Source organism: Bos taurus, chromosome 1, assembly GCF_002263795.3.
Source record: "Bos taurus isolate L1 Dominette 01449 registration number 42190680 breed Hereford chromosome 1, ARS-UCD2.0, whole genome shotgun sequence".
Lineage (NCBI taxonomy): Eukaryota > Metazoa > Chordata > Mammalia > Artiodactyla > Bovidae > Bos > Bos taurus.
Genome location: NC_037328.1, coordinates 84,109,445 through 84,134,231, shown reverse-complemented (window position 1 = coordinate 84,134,231; position 24,787 = coordinate 84,109,445). Strand labels below are relative to the sequence as shown.

The 24,787-nt window shown below is 34.8% G+C and overlaps 1 protein-coding gene across 5 annotated transcripts in view; it reads left to right on the top strand.

Annotated features, from left to right (window-relative positions):
• The window catches only part of ATP11B (ATPase phospholipid transporting 11B (putative)), a 121,607-nt gene that overhangs the window by 92,370 nt on the left and 4,450 nt on the right, over positions 1-24,787 (top strand). For 2 of the 5 annotated variants that reach the window (XM_002684898.7, XM_024995395.2), the window contains 4 exons: positions 5,953-6,018; positions 6,532-6,635; positions 7,875-8,040; positions 21,468-21,601. In XM_002684898.7, coding sequence (XP_002684944.2) covers positions 5,953-6,018; positions 6,532-6,635; positions 7,875-8,040; positions 21,468-21,601 — 470 coding nt within the window. Of the gene's footprint in view, positions 1-5,952; positions 6,019-6,531; positions 6,636-7,874; positions 8,041-10,656; positions 10,743-13,707; positions 13,834-21,467; positions 21,602-24,787 lie in introns of those variants that run through there. The other 3 variants (XM_005201635.5, XM_059888420.1, XM_010801333.4) reach the window with 3 other exon arrangements.

Genomic DNA, 24,787 nt, shown 5'->3' with positions numbered 1-24,787 from the left:
CGTGCCTCAGCCCTTATGAACTCAACCACTGGGTACAATTTATGAAGCCTTCCTGCCTGCCACAGTATCTTCTCTTAGTCTCAATAAGTTACTTTGGCTTCATTACCAGCTATTCCTTTTCAGTCTTTTAGGGACCATAGTAGCTGCCTTCTTCCTGCTTCCATTCTTTCCCTTCCTACTATCCATTCTCTGCACAGCAGCCCAAATGAGCTTATAAAAATGAAAAAAATTTTGGACTACCTCTTGGACTGTATTTCCTACCACCTTCCCTTTTAGTCACTCTACGCCAGCCACACTGGTTTTCTTGCTCCTTCAGACTAATTTATTCCTGTATTAGGACTTCTGCACTTGCTGTTTCTCTGCCTAGATTCTTTTCCCTCATGTGGTCATGTGGCTGAATCCCTTAATTCCTTCAGGTCTCCTGAACTATCACTGGCTTGACTCAGACTTTCTAGACCACTCCAGTAAAATCCTGTCCCTCCCACTTTCTGTCACTTCCTGTAAGTTTATTTTCTGCCTTTTCTACTAGGCAAGCTCCATGAGGTCAGGAATGTTACATTATTACTGCTTCATTCCCCAAGGTCTAGAATGGTACTTGGTATGTACCATTATTATAGATTCTCCGTTATTATATCTTGATTGGCTTTACAAGTGAATAATGAATCATCTTCTTTAATTTGAAATATATGGTTGGCTTTATTAAATAATTAGGTAACAAATTAAGTTAAAAGAAGTGACTTAAAAACCCAAAACATTGTGTTAGAAAATGTTTTGAGCATTTGTCTCTTCTGAGCAGGAACAGATCCAGGTTTAGTAGTCTAAACCTTACTCATTTTGGCAGGCCCTCTTTAAGTGAAAAAAACATAAAACTATAATTTCAAACATAAGTATATGTGAAAATGATTGTGAGTGACATAAATAGGTTCTATTTAACACAAGCCAAATAAGCCCAACTCAGCTTCTCTCTAGCTAGATCCCCAAATCCTCTCTGCCACTCACCTCATCGCCAGTTAAACTAAATTCAAGGGGAAATCACAGAGAAATAGTCTTAAGTTATTGCTGCAGTTGAAATAAACTAGTTTGCTAATTTACCCAAAAAAGAGAATGTGAATTTGTTTTCTACAGCTCCCTCTAGGTCCTTAAATGCTCGAATTTTAAATTATTCTCTGCTTCAAAGGAAGATACACATAATTAGCCCCAATCTGGGCCCAGTAAAACCAGATACTGAGAGGTAGATATGTGTGGTTGTTACCATTTCCAGGCCCAGGTGGCCTGACTGCATTAATTAACTGTTTCCATATCACTGAAAGAGGAGCTAGCATTCTTGAGAGCCAAATTGAGTGAGATACAATGTTTTTTCAGTATTCTAAGTCATTTCTAGAGATGATGAAAGCAGGAAAAGTCAATATGACTTTTCCATTATTTTCCTCTTGACAAATAAGCTCCCCAGATCAGATCAGATCAGTCGCTCAGTCGTGTCCGACTCTTTGCGACCCCATGAATCACAGCACGCCAGGCCTCCCTGTCCATCACCAACTCCCGGAGTTCACTCAGACTCACGTCCATCGAGTCAATGATGCCATCCAGCCATCTCATCGTCTGTCGTCCCCTTCTCCTCCTGCCCCCAATCCCTCCCAGCATCAGAGTCTTTTCCAGTGAGTCAACTCTTCGCATGAGGTGGCCAAAGTACTGGAGTTTCAGCTTTAGCATCATTCCTTCCAAAGAAATCCCAGGGCTGATCTCCTTTAGAATGGACTGGTTGGATCTCCTTGCAGTCCAAGGGACTCTAAAGAGTCTTCTCCAACACCACAGTTCAAAAGCATCAATTCTTTGGCGCTCAGCCTTCTTCACAGTCCAACTCTCACATCCATACATGACCACAGGAAAAACCATAGCCTTGACTAGACGGACCTTTGTTGGCAGAATACCCTCAAATAAAGGGACATTAATGTTTCATTGTTGATTGTAAGAACCATTATTTATTGGTTACTTTTTTACCTTTTAAGCTATTTGTTTTTTAATTGAAGTATAGTTAACTTATAGTGTTGTTAGTTTCACATGTATAGCATAGTGATTCAGTTGTATGTATACATATATATATTCTTTTTCAGATTCCCATTATAGGTTATTACAAGATCCCTGTGCTATACAGTAGGTCCTTACTGTTTACCTGTTTTATATATAGCAGGGTGTATATGTTAATCCCAAACTTCTAATTTATCTTCTCTCCCCACCCAACCCTGCTATCCCCTTTGGTAACATAAGTTTGTTTTCTGTGTCTGTGAATCTGTTTCTGTTTTATAAACAATTTCATTTATATCTTTTTTTTTTTAGATTCTGTGTATGTAACATCATATGATATTTGTCTGACTTACTTCATTTAATATAGTAATCTCTGGGTGAATCCATGTTACCAAAAATGGCGTTATTTCATTATTTTTTATGGCTAAGTAATATTCCATTGTGTATATACCCCACTTATTTATTCATTCATATGTCAGTGGACATTTAGGTTGCTTCTGTGTTTTAGGCTATTGTAAATAGTGCTGCTATGGACATTGGGGTTCATGTGTCTTTTCAAAGTAGTTTTCTCTGGTTATAAGCCTAGGATTGGGATTGCAGAATCATATGGTAACTGTTTTTAGCTTTTTAAGGACCATTATTCTCCATAGTGGCAGCATTAATTAAATTCCCACCAACAGTGTAGGAAAGTTCTGGCATGGTGGCTCTTTGTTGCACTATGTGGGCTTTCTCTCATTGCGGAGCATGGGCTCTAGATCGCCAGGCTCTGGTTGCAGCATGCAGGCTTAGTTGCCCCTAGGTATGTGGGATCTTATTTCCTGGACGGGGGATTGAACCCACATCCCCTGCATTGCAAGGCATGTTTATAACCAGTGGACCACTAAGGAAATCCTTCTGTAGACTTTTTAATAATGGCTAGTCTGGCACTGTTAGGGGATTCCTCATTAATGAAATTTGGATTTGCATTTCTCCTATAATTAGTAATATTGAACAATTTTTAATATGCCTGTTGACCATCTGTGTGTTTTCTTTAGAGAAATGTCTACTAGGTCTTCTGCCCATTTATTTATTTTTTTTATAATTAAGCTGCATGAGCTGTTTGTATATTTTGGAAATTAATCCCTCATCTGTAGCATCATTTGCAGATATTTTCTCCCAGTTCATAACTTGTCTGTCTGTTTTGTGGATGGTTTCCTTTGCTGGCAAAAGCTTTTAAGTTTAGTTAGGTCCCATTTGTTTATTTTTGTTTTTATTTCCATTACTTTAGGAGACAGATCCAAAAATGTATTTCTGCATTTTATGTCAAAGTGTTCTGCCTATGTTTTCTTCTAGGAATTTTACGTTTAGGTCTTTACTTTCTTTAGATTTTATTTTTTTATATGGTGTTAGGGAATGTTCGGAGAAGGCAGTGGCACCCCACTCCAGTACTCTTGCCTGGAAAATCCCATGGACGGAGGAGCCTGGTAGGCTGCAGTCCATGGGGTCGCTAAGAGTCAGACCTGACTGAGCAACTTCACTTTCACTTTCACTTTCATGCATTGGAGAAGGAAATAGCAACCCACTCCAGTGTTCTTGCCTGGAGAATCCCAGGTACGGGGGAGCCTGGTGGGCTGCCGTCTATGGGGTCACACAGAGTCGGACATGACTGAAGCGACTTAGCAGCAGCAGCAGCAGCAGGGAATGTTCTAATTTCATTATTTTACATGTAACTGTCCAATTTCCCAGCACCACTAATTGAAGAGGTTGTCTTTTCTCCATTGTATATATTTGCCTCCTTTGTCATAGATTAATTAGACCATTGGTGCGTAGGTTTATTTCCAGGCTTTCTGTCCTGTTCCACTGATCTGTGTGTCTGTTCCACTGATCTATATGTCTGTTTTTGTGCCAGTATCATACTGTTTTGATTACATTAGCTTTGTAGTATAGTCTGAAGTCAGGGAGTATGATTCCTCCAGCTCCATTATTCTTTTCTCAAATTATTTTGGCTATTCAGGGTCTTAAGCACTGAGTTTGTCATTTATTTTGAATTATTTAGATAAGTTTTTTTTGCCATTGGAACCCATTTGTTTTTAAATGACTGGTCTTTTAAATAGTTTTTTTAAAACCAATGGTAAAGATTATGACTATTTGGTGACCTAAATTGACGTAAAATTCTGGTTATGCTCTTATTTGTGGAAATTAAATCCTGATATTCTTTGGGGAATCTGCAAATCTGCATTTTTAATAGGAGAAGGCAGTGGCACCCCACTCCAGTACTCTTGCCTGGAAAATCCCATGTGCAGAGGAGCCTGGTAGGCTGCAGTCCATGGGGTCGCTGAGGGTCGGACACGACTGAGCGACTTCACTTTCACTTTTCACTTTCCTGCATTGGAGAAGGACATGGCAACCCACTCCAGTGTTCTTGCCTGGAGAATCCCAGGGACGGGGGAGCCTGGTGGGCTGCTGTCTATGGGGTAGCACAGAATCAGAAACGACTGAAGTGACTTAGCAGCAGCAGCAGTCAGTTTTGGCTAAAAAGCCCAGGGCAATACTATCTGACTGGCATTAACTGTATTTTTACATGGAATCCTTTGAGTCATTCCACTAGCCGTTATCTTTCCTTTCAAGTGTTGGTTTTGTGTATAAATTTCTTTTTACTTGATCTTTCTATTATGTGTCCAAAATACAGTGGCAGGTATTCTCTTGTGACTTTTGGCTGGAGTGGTTTCAGAAAATAATTATAGTTGAACAGGGTTTATTATCATATTTACTGTGTGACAGGAGTAAAGCAGTTACTAACAGCTGTATCAATTCGGTTCAATTCAGTAGCTCAGTCGTGTCCGACTCTTTGCAACCCCATGAATCACAGCACACCAGGCCTCCCTGTCCATCACCAACTCCCAGAGTTCACTCAAACTCAACGTCCATCAAGTCGGTGATACCATCCAGCCATCTCATCCTCTGGCATCCCCTTCTCCTCCTGCCCCCAATCCCTCCCAGCATCAGGGTCTTTGTCCACCTCCAATGAGTCAACTCTTCGCATGAGGTGGACAAAGTATTGGAGTTTCAGCTTCAGCATCAGTCCTTCCAATGAACACCCAAGACTGATCTCCTTTAGGATGGACTGGTTGGATCTCCTTGCAGTCCAAGGGACTCCCAAGAGTCTTCTCCAACACCACAGTTCAAAAGCATCAATTCTTCAGCGCTCAGCCTTCTTCACAGTCCAACTCTCACATTCATACATGACTACTGGAAAAACCATAGCCTTGACTAGACGGACCTTTGTTGGCAAAGTAATATCTCTGCTTTTCAATATACTATCTAGGTTAGTCATAACTTTCCTTACAAGGAGTAAGCGTCTTTTAATTTCATGGTTGCAATCACCATCTGCAGTGGTTTTGGAGCCAAAAAATATAAAGTCTGACACTGGTTCCACTGTTTCCCCATCTATTTCCCATGAAGTGATGGGACCAGATGCCATGATCTTCGTTTTCTGAATGTTGAGCTTTAAGACAACTTTTTCACTCTCCTCTTTCACTTTCATCAAGAGTCTTTTTAGTTCCTCTTCACTTTCTGCCATAAGGGTGGTGTCATCTGCATATCTGAGGTTATTGATATTTCTCCGGGCAGTCTTGATTCCAGCTTGTGCTTCTTCCAGCCAGTGTATAATTGTCACTAAAAACTATCTGTGCCACACAACTTCAAGCCTGTCTTTGAGTTTCCAGTCTGATAATGTTATCCAAAGGATCATTTATGTAATAAACATAATAATGCTTTATTGTATTTCTTCTCATTCTCCTTCAACTTTACTAATCTAGGCAGATTTCAAATGTACCTGACATAAATGATGCAAGTGATTTTCAGTAAAGAATGTGGTTATTCTTTGCATCACTTCTGTTTCAGCATCATTTTAACATGTAATACAATACTAGTTTATTCTTTATGTTTTAGATGTTTGGAAATTGGACATTTGGCACCTTGGTCTTCACAGTCATGGTTATTACCGTCACAGCAAAGGTATGATACAGAAATTAGAAGTATGGACACGTTTTGTCTATATAATTCTAATTTTCTTCATTTATTTTGTGATATAGTTTTTCTTTTTAGTCATGCATAATTTCATGGATGGCTAGTTTGATAATTCATTTTAATTTTTGTCAAATTCATTATGAATTCATTTTTTAATTCATTATTTTGGAAAGCCTCAGCTGATTTTTCTAGTCAGAGGAAAGTTAACTCCTCAATACCCACCTGTGAAATTGTGCTTCTCTATATGTAATGCAAGATAACACAAGCTGGTTTAGCCCATGGAATTGATAAAGTACTCATGAAATTTTAATGCTGCTTCCTCACAGAAGAAAAATAGTATAAACTTGAAATCGTTCAATTTCATACTAGGAGCTTTTCATTAATATTTGTCTTCTGAGGGACTTTGCCATAGGAACTTTTTAGTCACTTATTCTTGGGTTTTATCTGAGAAGTTAAAGATTTATTAATTTACATTAAGGATTTTTTAATTTATTTTTTTAGATGGCTTTGGAAACTCATTTTTGGACCTGGATCAATCATCTTGTTACGTGGGGATCTATTTTATTCTATTTTGTGTTTTCTTTGTTTTATGGAGGGATTCTCTGGTGAGTTACTATATTGTATTTTAATTATATTGATTCAACTCTAATATTTATTATGATAGGTTTGAACAAATTCTGCTCAGAATAGTTTTAAGAGCCTATCCTGATAAGAAATTTAGTTCTTTCAGTTGATCTTACTAATAAGGAAGAAAAAAGAAGCTAACAATTACTGCATTCTAGTGTTTTACCTGAGATATTACATTGATTCATCACAATAATCTTACTATCCCTTTTTTTCTATTTGGATACTGAACTGTTTAAGATCACAAAGGTTAAAAATAGGATTTACTTGAAAATTATTGTTCTTTATGCTAACCATAGTATTGATACCTCTAAATTGTTACTAATGTATATAATAAAATAAGGCACATAGAACCATTAAAGTTTCATGAAAAAGGTAACTTTATCTCTGAAAAGTAAATAGTGTGCTGTATCTTCATTGCTAAAATCAGGTATTCAGCTTCTCTGATAGATCAGAAATGAATGCTTATCCTAAAGAATCCTAAAATTCTTTGATAAGTCATGGACAACTGAAGTCCCTGAATTAGAGTATTTATATTACATTGCCTACTGTGTCTGCAAAATATTACAAAAAGCGGGTAAAAAACTTGGATTGGCTAAACATTAACTTTCATTAGGATTATAAAAGGATGCTCATGACTATCATTTGCTTTTATTCCTCTTTATTTCTTCATTTTTTCCTGTATTTCCCCATACTGCTTTGAAGTGATATGTACAAAACCCCAAAAATGGTATCTTGACAAAACCTATTACTGTGTAGAACTAGTAATATTTGTGAGTACATTTATTTTAAAATAAGTGTATAAAGAAGATCCTCTAACTAGAGCTTTTCAACCTAAAATTTTGGTTATCAACCTTATAGTTGCTTAGTAGAAAACATTTTATTACATACTTTTTCTTGCTTTTTTAACCTCTTAAGTCTGTATTACTACATAATTCTTTGGATTTCCTACCACTGGGATAGAATAAGTCAACTACTTGCCACTTCCTAATTATAAAAACTATGGTTGTCATTCAAGCGAATTAAATTGGATTTTATTTTTGACAATGAAAGTATATCACATTTTATTAGTTAATTAAATTACATTGATTTGAAATTTTGAACATTTTACCGCTGTATACCTAAAATTGTAACCTTTGAATATAGTGGTTTACTTAATGTCTTGATTTAAGAATCTGTCTTGTCAGTTTCTTCTTTTATTAATCCCACTTTCTTTGCAGGCCATTTTTGAGTTCCCAGAATATGTACTTTGTATTTATTCAGCTCCTATCAAGTGGTTCTGCTTGGTTTGCCATAATCCTCATGGTTTTTACATGCTTATTTCTTGATATTGTGAAAAAAGTATTTGACCGACAGTTCCATCCTACAAATATCGAAAAGGCACAGGTAACCACATTTTATATACAGTACCTTTTGAATTAGGAGTGTTTAATGAATAGTTGTCATTATAATTTGCTCCTGTTAGAAAATAGTAAATTAACTATTCCTGTATCAAGTATTTTGCAATATAAATGTTGTTAAATGTGATACTGTTAAAATTGTATTGTTTTTGACTCCTGAAAAATTATAATTTTAAAAATTTTATAGAAGTAGATTAGAAATATAAAACTATCAAGTCATATCCAAATAATAGTATAAATATATCTTAAGTAATATCACAGCATTCTATCAAATATATATAATTGGGATATATATTCATGTCTTTAGAATCATTAGAATTTCAGTAGTACTTCTTTAGGTTATATTGTTGTCAGCAGAAGAAAGAAATAGTTCTTTAACCGAAATAACTTCTACATAATGGATTTTTACAAAATATTTTCTCTCATTGAATACTCACTAAAGTATTTAAACTACAACGGGTATTAACAGTGTTTACATAGTGTTTAAGAATATGTTCTTAAGTACCTGATCGTTGTGAGTTCAAAATCCTCTTTCTACCACTGGGTAGCTCTGACTTTAAGTCTCAGTTTCCTCATGGGTAAAATTATGACAGAAGTGTCTATTTCATTGCATTTGTAATGAAGATTAAATGAAATAATTAATATTCAGATAAAGTGGATGCTCAAGAAATAAAAGCTATTTAGTGGAATGTACCATCTTTGTAATTTGACTTGTACATAACCTGGAAATACTAGTTTGTTCTGTTAACTGTACCATGGCATTGAATATATATCCTCAGGAACACATTCTAATCAACTTCTATGCCCCTGTAAACACCAAGCTTATTAATTGTTTAATGGGGGATGGGGGTTGTTGTTTTTGCATGTTTGTTGTATGCAAAGCAAATTTTTGTTTAAATTTTGGAAATTTAGTTGTGTGTTAATGCTACAAATAGAATAAGTGCTTCCTAAGTATTTAGAGATTAGTTAGGCTTCTTAAATAGTATATGGTTTTAATTTCAATTGATCATATTAACATTTCTTTAGCATTTATATGCTTTGGTCCCTCAATTCTAGCCAGTATACATTTTAACACCTTTGAAGCAGTGCAGGCATCTGAAGCCTGACAGACTTAATTCAAATACTGTTTTAACCATAGAATGTATATTCTTAAGTCACTTCCTTAAGCCTCAGTTTCTTCCTATATAAAATCAGAATAATAATTACTACCCTACATGATTGTTAGAGACAGTTAATATGAAGCACCTGGGTCTGTATGTAGTAAGTCCTCAATAAGAACATAATTATAAGAATGATTTGGATGCTGTTCTAATACTGATCTTCAGCTGGGGCTGAAAAATTTTGCATAATCTGATTACTCTGTCTGCCTATGCATTTATCTGTATCTGAATATGGGCAAACTTTTCCACTGTGCAAGATATTACTTAAATGTATATCAGAAAGGTTTGCCTTTTTTCTAAGCTTCAGAGATATTCTTGGTAATAGAATACTAGTTTTAATACATTGACTATTATACTTTTTCTAGACCATTATGAAGAACATTTTTGTCTTGTCTGCTTGCCTAAAGTTATATTTCATCAAAATAGATTAATGACATCACTTAGAAACTTAAATTTTTATAAAAGTAAATCAGAATTATTTACATTTATACTTGGAAATTTTCTTTAGGCAGAGTATTTACATACTTATATCTTTCAAAGAGATTTCTTAATGATAATACAGGATGATAATGTTAGTCCTTATTATTTTTATAGGCCTCTTTTTAAAGGATTACACAGGAAGTATTTGATACCTTAAGATGGACCCTTAAACAAGAAAAAGTTAAAAGTGCTTTATATTTTGGTTCTTTTACCATGGGTTTTAATTGATTTAAAAAATGGAGTTAAGAAATCAATCATTTTTCTATGTCTGAAAGCCTGTATAATCTCCCTTTTTACCCCCACTAAATTTCTTTTAAATGATTTGACTGGATGTTCAACTGGGGTCTGATCTAAAGAGGAGAAGAATGTATATATGTGTAAAACTGTGTCCCTTTGCTATACAGCAGAGATTGGTCCAACATTGTAAATCAATTGTACTTTCGTAAAAAATGAACATATAAAAATAAAGAGGAAATCTCTACTTTCACTCAGGGATTTTTCCTAGCCTATGGGGGATTTTTCTGTTTTTGTTAAGACAGTATATGGTCCTTCAAATCCCATGTGTGATGTTATTCTTTTGCTATAGTCAGTAATTTTTATTGTTTCAGACTTGTACTGTCACCTCTAATTTCAAATGATAAAATTGTTAGAAAGCTGTCAGTTCCTTACTTCATTTTGCTATCATCCAAATAGTAGCAAGAAAAATTATATCACAAGAAGAGTTGGCAGCATCGATTTTGAGTTTTTCCTGCAGAATAGCAATGTGGTAATAAGAGTAAATTCTTGGGATAGCAAAGCCAACAGCCCTACAAATGTCAGTCATGTATGTGTAGCATGTATGATACTTCCTGCTCTTGTAGGAACAAATGTCTTTACAAAGCTTGTCCTGTGTCTGTCTCTTAGATGATAAATACAGCTCACTGACTTGTTGTATGTCCCATCCCTTTTCTGTCCACTTATAGATGTACTCCAACACAGTCGCTTTCAGTGACGAGTTCATCGCACTGCAGCCATTGTCGAGGGCAAGGAATCAGCTGAGCAAACTTAGGTAGAGTAGGAGGAGTAGAACCTCGTTAACTCTTCTGCATGCTAAAGGTCAATTTATATTCAAAAGATGGGCAGAGGCATGAATTAAGAGTGGGGCATTTTTGTTAGCACAGCTCTGTCTCTAATTTGACCTTTACCATTATGTGTGTTAAAACCTAAAAAATATCCATTTCTTTGAGATGAAAATTCAGCATAACAGGACAGAGATCTGTACTTTGTTATATGTTTTATACCTTAACTACTTTCCTAACACAATTCTAATGCTTCTGCTTGTCATACTCGTATTTAAGAATGCTCCTGCATGTTGAGTAATTTAAGCTACAGAAATTCATCATAAAATTTAAAGTTTTAAGTTTCAGTTACTTAGAAGTGAGAGTTGCCTATTTTTTATCTTGCCTTAATATGTGTTGTAAATACACATGCCTATTTGTCTTTGTGCACTGTAATGCTGCTGAAATGGTTCATATCCTTGCTACTGTTTAGTGCATCTATAAATTGAATAATAGATTTTGTATCTCATATACATCTTTATCTCTACCGACAGATTCATTCTGTCAGTTTCTGCAAAAAATAATTAGTAATCCCAAGATGTCTTTTGATGGAACAGAATGAAAGTTTGAATCCTAGAACTTTTCATATTAAGATACCAAAGTTATATATTAACTTCAATTCCAATCTCGTTTGAAGAGGAAAAGTAATATAACTACAATTTTTTTCTTTGTTTTTAGTTTTGGCACCTTTCAGCTTCTCACCCTGGATTTTTAATCATATGTATTTTTTAAATTCTTTTTTATTCTGTAGATTTCTAATCTGTGTTCACTTGATCAAATGAATGACTTTGACAAAGCCCTGCTTAAATAACTTATGTAACCCTGTAATTTTGAACTCTTCCAAATTTTACCAAACCTTTTGATTTTATTATTCCTATTAGTATGAGGGTTTTTGAAACATTCTACTTTGAATTACAAATATGTAGATGATATATAAATGGGAGTTTAAGTGGTAGTCAACTAAATTTCATGTTTAAAACGAGAACTAAAATGAAAACGAACTTGGAAGATTTACCTCCAACTTTGGTTAAGCCAAATATGTATATCATTTTTATCTATATGTGCCTTCTGAAAACTGTGTACTTATCACATTTTTGAACATCTGATTATGAACCTTAAGGCAATAGGAGAACTCATTATTTAAAAGAACACTCTGGTAAGCAGATTTGTGAGGATTAACTTTTGCATTGTGAATAATCTTAATATTTTTATTAAATTATATTTTCACATACGGTGGCTCAAATCAAGCAACATTTTTTGAGCAGTGATAGACAAAAAAAGAATGAAGCACAGAAATTGTAAATTAAAGATATCCCACTCCTTAATAGTGTAATAAAATAGTAAGCTTAACATTCATTCATCTGTGAAAGAATACAATGGACACAGGTACATTAGTCACGTTGTATTTCCTACAAGTCACTCTCCAGTCAGGTCGTGTAACAATGGCAGACCCTGTTGGGTAGTCGGTAGGCCTGAGTGCTAGCCCAGCATGCCCTTGGCACTGCACCCTCTGTATTCTAATCAGATTAGTCAACTCTGAGCTTCAAGGTTCTTCACCTATCAGATGACCATTTTATATACTATAGTCTTATTCACTTACTGTCAGCATCAGCAAAAAACAAAAAGAAATATAATCAACCAAAAGTCAGGCAGAAATAACAGTTGCTTACATGAGTGGTGAATGACCACTGGATGGGCATTTGCTCATAGCTTCATGAAGAAAAAGTGCCCACAAATATCTGTCTGCTGGTGCACCCTGTGAATTTAAATGCATCTTGTTTTTGAACCGTGTTGAACAGTATTCCTGGGTGTGGTTCAGGATAACTTGTTTACTATTGTGACAGGAAAATTATACATGTATTGAATGTCTTTAAGAGTTTTCAAATCTTTTATAAGGTTAGTATTGATACTTCTTAAGAACCATTAACGCAAAGCTATTAATAATTTTTTTAAATAAAAGAAAACTCATTTTTAATATTTCCACTCCCTTATAAAAAGCAAAGCTATAATAATAAGCTGTCTTTACATAAACTTACTGTACTCTTGAAACCAAGAAATTCTACTTTATTATGTATATAAGAAATTTACTATAGCATTTTTTATAGAAATAATTATTCATTAGCCCTAAGACTGAGAAAACACATAGAAATGAGGGAAAAGTATGTTTTATTGAGGTCTTTTTTTTTTTTTTTTTAAAGAAAGGTTAAAATTTTTAAATTAGCTTGGCCATGGGCACATATTCCTTAGAAGGTCTCTAATACTTAAAATATAGAGGGAATTCCCTGGCAGTGCAATGGTTAGGGCTCCACACTTTCACTACTGAGTGCCTGGATTCAATCCCTTGTTGGGAAATTAAGATCCCACAAGCCATGAGGCATGGCCCCTGTGAAATAGAAAAGGCAAAGAATAGAAATTGTTTTAAGTTAGTTAATACTCACTAAAGATATTTTAAATTAAGGATTTAATTGTTTACTAAATCAAGTCAAGCTTCCCCCTTACCCATATGTCTAACATTTGAAAGGCTATATGATTGACCCTTCCACTCTGCTGAAGTTAGAGAAGTCTTCTGAGAAGGAGCATGAGAAATATGAAATAAGACATACCTTTGCAATAAGAACCCTAATTGTTAGTGGAAAGGAATTTAATAGAAGAACTTGAATTTTACTGACGGAAACCTGGTTTTAATTTAACTTTGTACCCTGGATAACCATGGCTTTATTTTGTGTGGTCTGTTGTATGCTCCTTAAGAAGCTCCTATTAGCTCTCTTTTGTGACAGTAAATGAATGTGGTGTTGTGTGAACTTTCATTTGTGCCTCACAGATTGTGGACCCTGACTTGCTGTTTTGATTCTAAACTTATATACAGTGAGAGTATTGTTCTGTAATACGAGACTTGTTCCTTTTCTGTCCTTCCAGATGGAAGAAGATAAGGGTTCAGTCAGCTCAGCATATGAATTTGCTGAAAGCAAGCACAGAGGGGAGGACAGTGGGCACCTGCTAGCTGAGGCTTGCAGCCAGCAGGACAGTTGTTGCACGCACTAGGTAGTACTGCACTGGGCCTTCCTGGGGTGTCCGCTACACGCTTAAGCTTGGGGCACGCTGTGGGAGGACTGGCCTCACATTCCAGTTTTTACTTTACTCATTCCTTCACTGTTTCTCATATGTTGTTTTTGTTTACCTGTTTTCCTTTTTTTGTGATCTTTACATTTTTCTATATGTCTGTACCCGAATATTTCATTAATCTTCCTTTGGAGTTAAGTTAAATCTTACTTTACTTCAGATTCTGTCTTATTGTCTTATAGTGAAAAATTTATTCCTTTTCACTTCTTTTGAAAATATGTCACGCTATTTCTCTTATTTCTGAAATCACTTTTCCCACTTTGTAGCTGTGTGTCATTTTATCCATGTTAATGTAGTTAGACACCACATTACTTATCTAAGTCTCCCCCTTGAGTTGAATGGTCAAATGACTGAGTGCTTAGACCTGGTACTGAATAATTTTCTGTTGACTGATACTCACCAAACTCTCAGTTCTTAATTTTCATTAGCTGTCATAGTTACATCTTTGTAATAGAAAAGTGTGAATTTAAATAAAGACTTGATTAACTCCCCTCTTGAGATATAAATCCTACCAACTACTTCTAGATCTGATTGGGATATGCAAACTATTTTAATTGGTAGTAACCAAGGAAGATAAAAATTCTTACCACTAGTAATTATATTTTTACTTGGACTGTTTGCCACTTTGGATATTGTAATTACTGGTCAAGAAGGTGCTATTGTGTCATCTGAGATAACCTTCATAAATGGAGAAACTTTAAAACAAAGCTACTTGAAGATTGTAAATCAGACAGTGGAACAGGTACAGTAATTTGGAAAAAATGTGAATTATATTGAAAAGTGTTTTTAAAATTAGATTCTTTTAATGAATTGCCCAAAATGGAAAATGCTGGAGATTAGTCAACTGTCAGTCATTATTATTATTAGTTGAAAAGAAATCCAAAAGAATTCAAATTTTTATTTTGTTCAGGGATATTTCATGTGATTATCTTTACAACATATTTATCTTGTATTTTGATAAATATAGAAAGATTTTTAGTTTTTAGAACATGCACTCATTGGCTGAAAGGAAAACTCAGCTGAAGGGCGCACTGGTTAAAAGGGGATGCTGGCTGGGATTTAGATTATGTCCTAGTTATTTCCTACAGCAGAGAATCCTTTTGGGTCCTGACTATGCTAATACTGTGAAATTATGTCCTCTGTGATAAAAGTTCCCCAAAGGTTCAAGCTCAAGTGGATATTTCAAAAGACATGTATCTGGAGCTGCTTTGCTTTAATATATCCATTAAAATGTACAGTATGGTTGAGAATTGGGTTCCTAGAATGCCCCTATTAAATAATAGGGGCCTTGTTACGATTACTTTTCCAAAGGAATGATAAGTGAATTCTTCTATCATCCTGTGACATATGGTCTCTCTTCCTATAAATAAGAAAGCAGAAGAACCCTTAGACCATGGATATGATTTTAGTAAAAGTGCTGGAGGTGTAACCCTGATCTGCAGGTTTTTTCTGCTCATCACTAAACTTAAATTGGTTGAATAAAAGTATTTTGAGTATTTCTGTCTTTGGCATATATTTTGAGGTAAAAATCACTTTTAAAAATAAGTGTTAAATAATCCCTCTCATCTATATTTTCTTTCTTGAAATGGCATTTGTTTCTCTAATCAAAATTTGGTTAGCCTTACCAAATCAGACAGAGAGTTATGCTGAGCCTTAAATGTTACCATGGGCCATAGATTCTCCTAGTTATCTCCCTCTATGTCACCTGCCTCTTAGGCCTTCATTGTTCTGTCATTTCTTTCTCTCTGGATTCTTGGCTCTACTCTGGATGCCCTTTTCCAGCTTGCACCTAGAAGCTACCATAGAGATATCAACAGGATGCTAGGGCTACTAAACCTTCTCATTGTGGATCAGGGTACTTAAATCCCAGACCTGAAATCTGCCACCACCACCACCATTTTAAGCAGTTTCAACCAACTACAAGTCACCTTCCTCTCCTTGTGTGACAAAGATAACATAGAAATACTACTTCATTTAACAAAGCAGCTAACTACAGAAGAACAGAAAACCTAAATGGCCTATATTCAGTTATTTGCCACTAAAAGGTTCAGTTTTCTGAATGAGTAAAATTTTGTAAACAGAATCAAACATTTAAAAGGCTGATAATAATAAGGCATATCTGATAAGTGTGACACTTTACAAACTAATGTTATTTTCAAATCTGTGCTGACTTACTGAACAGCTTTTTCATCTGGAGGTCAAAATGAAGAAAGATATTAGTATTGATATTATTTCTACCAAATAGTAATGATATGCTGTGTATGACTGATACTTAGAAAACTGATTTTTTAACATCAGCTCAGCTGATTAGTTAATAATTGCTATTCAGATTCACCATCTCCATTAAAATAAAGAGTTTTATCAAACTATTTCACAGATATCTGTGAAATAGTTTGATAAAACTCTTATTCATCTAAACTACAAATTCCTAGTCAGATATTGGGTTGGTTTTTTGTTTTGTTTTGTTTTTTGGTAATCACATTATTAAAAGAGTCTCAGTCTTTTTGAAACAAGGAATAAGCCAAATTTATTACAATAAGCTTGCCTAATAATGTATGTTTATTTTCATACTTAAATTTAGGCAACACATATGGAAATCTCCTTTCTAAGGATCCCTAAAAGTCAGTATAGAGGTATTTTGCTTATAACTATCTTTCAAAATTGTTTATTTTATTTGGGGAGAAGGAAAAAAGGGAGGGAGTCTAGGGAAGGTAAATATGACTTGCAGCATGTTTTGGAGAAAAAGGCCTTGAATAAGAGAAGCAGTTATTTAAATACCATCGTTAAACAGCTACCTCTTCCAGCTCTCAATAAGGACTTGAAGCTGATACTGGTTTTAAGGGGTTTTACTATTCTTAACCAAATTTGGAAATTGGTAATATTAGATGACTTTCTTGATTTAAAAGAAAAACATTTCCTAAACAGGAGCCTTTTTTTCTCACCATCATTATAGTTTAAGGCTTCTTTCCAAATACCTCCTATAAGGCTAAGCAAGATATTCACTTTGATTATGAAATATATAAAACAATTTTAAGACCAAAAGAACAAAGAACAAATGTGGTTAATAGTTTGATAAAACTTTATTTGATTTGATAGGTAAAATGGCATGGGAGTGACTAAAAAACTTAGAAATGTTATGACAGTTTTCCAAAACTTAGAAGATTCAAGAAAGATTTTTGTAGAAGCAACAGGAGAAAATTCTAAATGTTTGCCATCAGTGATGTGAAAATATTGGATATAAAAGCAGTAAGCTAGAATTTATTTCAGAAGGGAAGTTCTGTAAAGATGAAAAGTTCCACTAGCCTTACGTACCCATGTTGGCTCTCCATAGCTGTTTTGCTTGGCAGCCCTTTTAGCTCTGAGTTATGTGGTGGTTTCTGAGAAGTGTCGTGGAGAGTGAGTCTTACCAATAAATCAAAATTTCTGGTAAGTTAAAAGGTAACTTTTTAGTCCACTAAGTAGGGTCTCACTCCCATTATTTTGCTTTATTTCTTTTCTAGTATTTATTAATAGTCTTTTTTTTTTTTAAGGTAATGACCCTCTCTCCTTACTTTGAATGAAATGAGACCTAAATGCTGCACTCTCAGTTATACTGGAAGCTATGATACGAGATCAAAGATGTATATATGGGAAAGTGGTAGAACTTGGAGGCTTGCTAGAGAACAGTATAGTGTTTCCAGTAGATAGCTTTACAGAAATGCACTTAACCAGCATTTTCAAAGCAGGTGCGGGTTTTCCCCCTTAGGGAAGAAAAAGAAATGTATTTTACTTAGTGTGATCAAAGGGTGATCTGAGAAATCATTTCTTTATATATGTTTGACATTTTAAGATGTTTACTCTGTGTTAAGTTGCCCATAATTTAATACCTGTCCTCAGGTTTTAAAGTAAAAGGTGATGAGTGCAAAGAAAGATAATTACCTGAAGTCAGATCCAGACCTAAGCACTGTTCTGCATGTATTAATATGTGGACACTCAAAATGCTGTTGACCTTATGGATGTCATCTTTAGTGAATCCCTGTCAGTTGGTTGAACCCCAGCAGTTAGTGAAGCATATGCTGTTAAATTAAGAAGAACCAGACAAACTCCTTGTTCGAGTTTCTAGTCTAGTTCAGTGCTCTCCAGATAAATCTGGTGAAGGACCAGATTGTTTTCTTGTTTTGTTGTTCATTTCTAGTTCACCACAGACCAATACTTTTGTAAAATACAATAAAAATGAATTACTAGGAAATGAAATTTAAAAGATATATAAAATAAGCCCCAATTTTGAAATTATTAGATTGAACAGTTACAAAAATATTCTTGTCAGATTGCAGTAAAATTGTCTAATCTCTTAATCTCACAGATCAGATGCATTTGTGTTCTCATGGGCCAGTAACTGTTTTCAGACCAACAATGATCCATAGATCACACTTTGAGGCACACTGGTCTTTTTGCCAGGGGGCACGAGTAACAGCTGCTCTTTCAACACTTAGGCTAAAGATGTGCTGAATACACATCATGCTTTTCTGCCCACATAGTTACTCATTCTTTTTGCTTAGTCTGGAATGCTCTTTCTCTCCCATCTTCAGCTATTGAAATCCCATCCAGTCTTCAGTATGCATTTCAGATGCCATCTTTTTTCATCAAAATACTCTCCCACTAATACCAACAACAACAGCTGGTTTTGAGCTTCCCTTCCCCTTTTTTGATGTTTGTAGTCTGCCTTATACCATAATTATAAGAAGGCAGTATAACGGCGTGGTAAAGAGCTTTGGGCCCTGGATTCAAAGAAACCCAAGATTCAAGCCCCAGCTGGGTGAGCTTGAATATATTTTTAACTTCTCTGTTTCCTCATCTGTAAAATGTGTTTAAGTCTGGTGCCTATCCCAAAAGCAGTTATAAATGAGATAATCCACGAGAAGCTTCTTACCTAGTAACTGGCACACAGTAAGCATTCCATTAATATAACTTAATTATAATTAAGTTATATTAATAATATATATTATATATAATATATAATTAATAATTATAATTAATTAATATAACTTAATTATAATATAATTAAGTAATAAGCCATTATTACTTGTTTCTGACTTACCTCCCACCCTTTCTTTTCTTTATCCTTAACTCAGTAGATTGTCCCCTATAAAAACCAGTGCAGTGCCTTGCTCAATGAAATACAAGGTGAATTTAAGTGCTTCTGCCATTTAAATGATACAACCAACCAATGGAGTAGAATCTAGAGAGAAATAGGTTACTGAGAGTTAGACAGGTGGGAAGATTTTATAGAAATGACAGTATTTAAACTGATCTTGGTGTTAGGAGTCAGCATGCTGCCCCTAATTGGTAAAAGGCCCTGACCCATGTTCTCAGGCAAGGAACACTGCCTGGTTGGCTGTGTGGACACAAGGAGCATTTAAAGGTAGAGTAGGAAAGGCAGCCTTAGGTCAGGTTATAAAGGGCTTTACAGGCCTGTCTGAGGTGTAGTTTCTCGCTGAGCATGTGGGAGTTGTAAAGTTCTGCTTCCTACAGAGGCTGGTTTTGAGACAGAGGAGGCTACAGCCCAGTGACCCAAGAACGAAACTAGGAAACTAGTTAAATCCTGTTACCTAAACCAAGATTTCCTAAAATCTTCCACTGAATATTAATATTCCTCCTGGTATTGATTAATTAATGTTCCCTGGGGGGAGGGGAAGAAGGGAAGTTCACCAAAAAAAAACAAATTTGCACTACGTCTAACTCTCCCCCTGGAGACTGACCATACAAACATGACTTCTTGGCAGTCCTTTACTCACAAAAGTGTTTAGACATTCCTTGAACTAGGGTTTCTCAAACTTAACACAAAACTTTTTTCATGTGATGTCTGTAAATATCTCAAAAAACACAGTTAAGAAGTAGTACTGTAAAGAGTCCTAAATCAAGAGCATTATAATGAAAGAACAAGTTGAAATTTGGCTATTCCTCAGTGTTCAGCAGATCCTAGGACATTGATGCAGTCAGTTCATTGCCAAAAAGGAACCAAGTTGTCTCACGTTGCCTGGTATTTGACAGGGTTATTATGAGCAGGGTTTTCGCTGGACCTAACCAGTTGTTTCCCTGGTGGTTCAAATGGTGAAGAAATCTACCTGCAATGCAGGAGACTCAGGTTCAGTCCCTGGGTCAGGATGATCCCCTGGAGAAGGAATCGGCAACCCACTCCAGTATTCTTGCCTGGAGAATTCCATGGACAGAGGAGCCTGCTGGGCTACTCATGGGATCGCAAAGAGTCAGACACGACTGAGCAACTAACTACTTTCTTTTACCAGTTGCTTAGGTTCAGAATGCAGGTTATTTATGTTCCATCATGCTTGTGTCTTCTGTCCATTGTGCCATCCATGAATGTACCCTGTTGCCATGCGTGTACTCGACACTTGGTGACTCCCAACCTTTGTGAACTGCAGCACTCCAATGAATCTATTTTTGTTGTTTTCCTTCCTCTATTTTTGAAAGATTTGTTATGCAGTATGTTATACATGTAAAATAAATGAAAATAAGTTTGTTTAAAATGATAATCCTTGAGAAATTTAGGAGTACCCTTGACTGTGTCAAAACCAGGTTGGGAATCATTGGGCTATGTGGTTATACCATTTTTCCCCCTTACTCTAACAGGATTGAAATTATTAGCACTGTGGCTTTAAGTAATCTTGCCAGGTTGTTTATTCCTCCTCAGTATAAAGTTTGCATACTTACAGAAATTCAGTTTTAAATCTAAATAGTACAACTTATTTAATCGACTTTAATAATCTATCATCAGTTAATTTTTAAAAAAACAAGATGAGCTTATTATGGACATGATTAGCACTTAATAGTTGCTTAGCAACTTAAGGCAAATGATGCTTTTTTCCAAGAATTATTTATGGTGTATGTATATATATCTATATGATGTTTAGAACTTAGCACATAGTAAACACTTTGTAAGGTGTTTGCTGCTGTTGGTGTTATTGCTGAAGATTGGAATTCAGTCCTGCCTGGTTATTTCCCAATCTTCAAAATAATTTAAACTCTGCTTTTCTCAGTTACTGGATATTTTTAATTGAAGTTGCAGGAGCAGTTTCACCTAAAAAGTTCAAAGAATTAAACTTCAGTAAGTTTCTGAGTGGTTGATGTATATTGATCATAATATATTAAGATACTGAAATCCACAATCTCGGGACTTCCCTGGCAGTCCAGTGGTTAAGACTCTGTGCTTCCAGTGCAGGCAGGGGATGTGGGTTCCATCCCTGGTTGGGGAGCTAAGATCCCACGTGCCGTGTGATGGGGCCAAAAGATAATTTTTTTAACATTTTTTTAAATCCACAAACTTTCCAGATTTATACAAGATTCAGCTACTTGTTTTATATAACCATTTTACTCAACCTCTAATTTAAGACATAATGCCTTTTAATCACTCTTAAAGTCTTCCATACCTTTCCATATTATATAAAATATGTATACATTACTTTTGGTTTTAAAGCGCTTGTTATTTTTTTTTTTTTTTAATGCTTTTTGGAAGTCCAGATCTATCAGTAACTAATATTTTTCTGCTTCACCTCCTTCAGCTTACTGAAACAAATTCAAGTATCAAGTGCTTGGACTCCATGTGCTGTTTCTCAGAAGGAGAAACAGCGTGTGCATCTGTTGGAAGAATGCTGGAGCGAGTAATAGGAAGATGTAGTCCATCCCATGTCAGCAGGTGTGAAATTTCTCTAAGTAGCCTTTGCTGCAGATGAGTATACTATAAACTGGAACAGGTTGAACCTACATCTCTAGATAATCTAATCAGTCAGCTCCTGCCTTTACCAGTTGAAGCAGGAAGTGTGCTCTTTATTAGCACTCTTTGATGCTATTTCACTTTGTGGCTTTAAGATAGGGGGTTCTTTCACTACCAAAGGAAGATAAAGCACCTTTGAAGAGACTTTTCATCTAATGAACAAAAAATTTTTGCTTTACACTCTTTCTCAAATGTGGTGAATAGGAGTGTGTATATGGTACTCTTGTTTTTATAACTTTCTCTTTTTTGTTATACCTATACTATTTTATTTCCTGTATTTTGTTTGTTTGCTTTTTGTATTTATAAAATAATCTGCACATAATAGGAAAATCAAGAGATTTTGCTTTTCTTATTCTTCATGTATATTGTCTAGTAAGTCACTTGAGACTTTGGGATATTTATAAACATAAAAAAGGCTGTATTTCTGCTCTCCTACACCTTTTTATCTGTGTAATGAGGTTTTAAAATAAGTTGTAGTTTTAAGTTTTTACTGCTCTTTATGGTCTAATTAAAAGTTTATAAGTTAGAACGGGTCTTTAAATTATGGTTTAGAAGAATTTTATTGTTTTTTGTCCCTTCCCAAATGTATTTCTTGAATTAGACTTGTACTTTTGAATCATAACAAAAATACCATTTTTACCACTTAAATTATTTAAAAGTGAAATTGATTCAGTTCTTTCTACATTTCTCCAAGAGACATAGTATTATTTAGGGAATATTAAGAAATAGAAAATTGTTTCACACTTGGGTGTTCTTTAAGTGGATGATATTATAAAGTTCCAAAGTGAGAGCAGCAGTGCACTCGTGCACATGGTGTGTTAGAGGTGGCACAGATGGATGGTGATTCCACTGTCCACAGAGTGCCACATGAAGTAGCATCACTTTCTATATGTGCCACACTGGAGAAAAGTTTGGAAAGACCCCATGAGCAGGAAATCAAGGGTAGCGGCAACGCTGCTTTTATCTGTTGATAAAAGAATTTTTAATATTTGGTTGGGTTTATGTTTTAAAAGTGAAGAGCATGACATTATTCTTATTATTATATTCTTAATTATTATATATTATTATTATAAGGTACATTATTCTTGTACCTTAGAATTCAGGTAACTTTTACTGGCGAACTTGTTCACTCCCACTTTGCCTTTAGTTATGGCCATTTCTTTATGGTACAGTTGAATTTATAAATAGAATTCTTTTAATATGTATATGGTTTCAGTCCCCATTTGTTGATTATAATGTGATAAGAATATTTCCATAACACTGTGACATTATTTTATAGTAATTTTATTCCATATATAAGAATTACTATGAGCAGCTGAATTTATTGGGACATGTATGACTTACAAAATTGTATTATAAAATGCATTATAAGAAATAGTTCTGTCATGTACCCAGGCCAGTGAGTCTCCCAAAGGAAGTTCCAGAGAGACTGATATATATTATTTTACTTGTTAAGACAGGTTTACTGCACAGAACTAAGGTGGGAATTAGACTAAGAGACTACTATAGAACTTGGATAGAATTTTTTATATATCTTTTCAGCGTGAAATTTCTGTTTAATGACAATAAACATCTTCACTAACTACTAAAACAGACTAGAATTAGTTTTAAATGAGCCCAGAATATTTTTCTGTTCTACATATATTCCCACTTTCTGGATATCGGCTATTAAGGTAATATGCCCCATTACTCTTAACATAGCCATTTTTTTGCTACATTATCCCTTTTGAGCCTGCCCGAGGGATTATATGGGGTTTCTTTCTGCATGGTCTATTGAAGGTGTCTGTTCTCATCTGTACTTTTTTTCACTTAAAGTTGTATCTCACTTTTTTCTTTTGTAAGAGTTTTTTTTTTCTTTTTTGCTAATAAAATGTTTAACAGTAGTGAATATCTTATTTGACAGACTATAAATAGCTTTCCAGTTTTGTTCAGCATCTCCAGTTATGTTATTGGTTACTACTGTCGTTATCTCTGAATAATCCAAAAAGTCTTTTGAGATTTGTTCTATTTTTTTTTAGTGGATAAAATTATATAATATGCAAAACCACTTCGTGCCTTTCTAAGGGCTATATGAAAATTACCACAGATCCATTAACATTATATTTAAACTTTGAAAAGTTATTTGTTTTTGTTTTTTACATGTAATTGCTTTAGTGAGGTACATTTGGCATTCGGTTTTGATTTTGGAACAGCTTCTATTCTACATCTCTCTCTCATGTCTAATTTGAAAGGACAAGATTACGTCTATTACAAGATGTAGAATCCCTTGGATATTTGTTCCATTAACTTTAAACATAAGAGATAATGGTAATCACTTGAGGAATACAATTAGTGCTTTCATATAACACATTTCTAATAAAACTAATAAAGTTTTACCATCCTTTATTCTACTTACATTTTATTAATTGATGTCAAACAAATATGCCATATTGCAAGCTATGTTTCAAAGGTAGCATCATGGTGCTCTATAAAAGATATGCCATGTTGTACTCTGAAGGGCTGTGGTTCAGCAATAAATGCTTTTCTGTATGTAATTTACCAACAGTTACTTATCCTAATCAAAATTGTCTTTTAAATAGAAAGGAGTTAATAGTTAATATATAACTCAGTGTTTAATGTTCTGTCAAATATGATATTTAACAATATAAATGCACATATGTGATTTGAAAAGATCCAAAATGAAAGACAGCTTACCTAAGAGGATTTTCTATGTAAGCAGTGGTTGAAAAACAGGAAAAACTAGTATAAAATATTGGTTTAGGAGTGTTATTTATGGTTATGTTTTGTCATCTGTGTCTGAGCATACTTGTCCTTGCCTGAATACTAAGAAATGTTCACAGTCTCATTTCATTCATTTATTTTACAAATACTGAGTACCTACTATGTACCAGGCATAGTTCTAGGTACTAGAGAGACAGTAGTGAACAAGCCCTTCTTAAAGGAGGATAGATACTGTTTAAGTTTTCTGGAAACTAGTAAAATTAGAGAACCTGTAAATCACTGGTAGTTGTTGCTTGTTTGTCTTCCTCTTCGCCAACTTTGTAAAGTTTTCTAGATTATAAACTTCATTGTGATTATGCTCACTTAATCGATTTAAATTGGAACTGC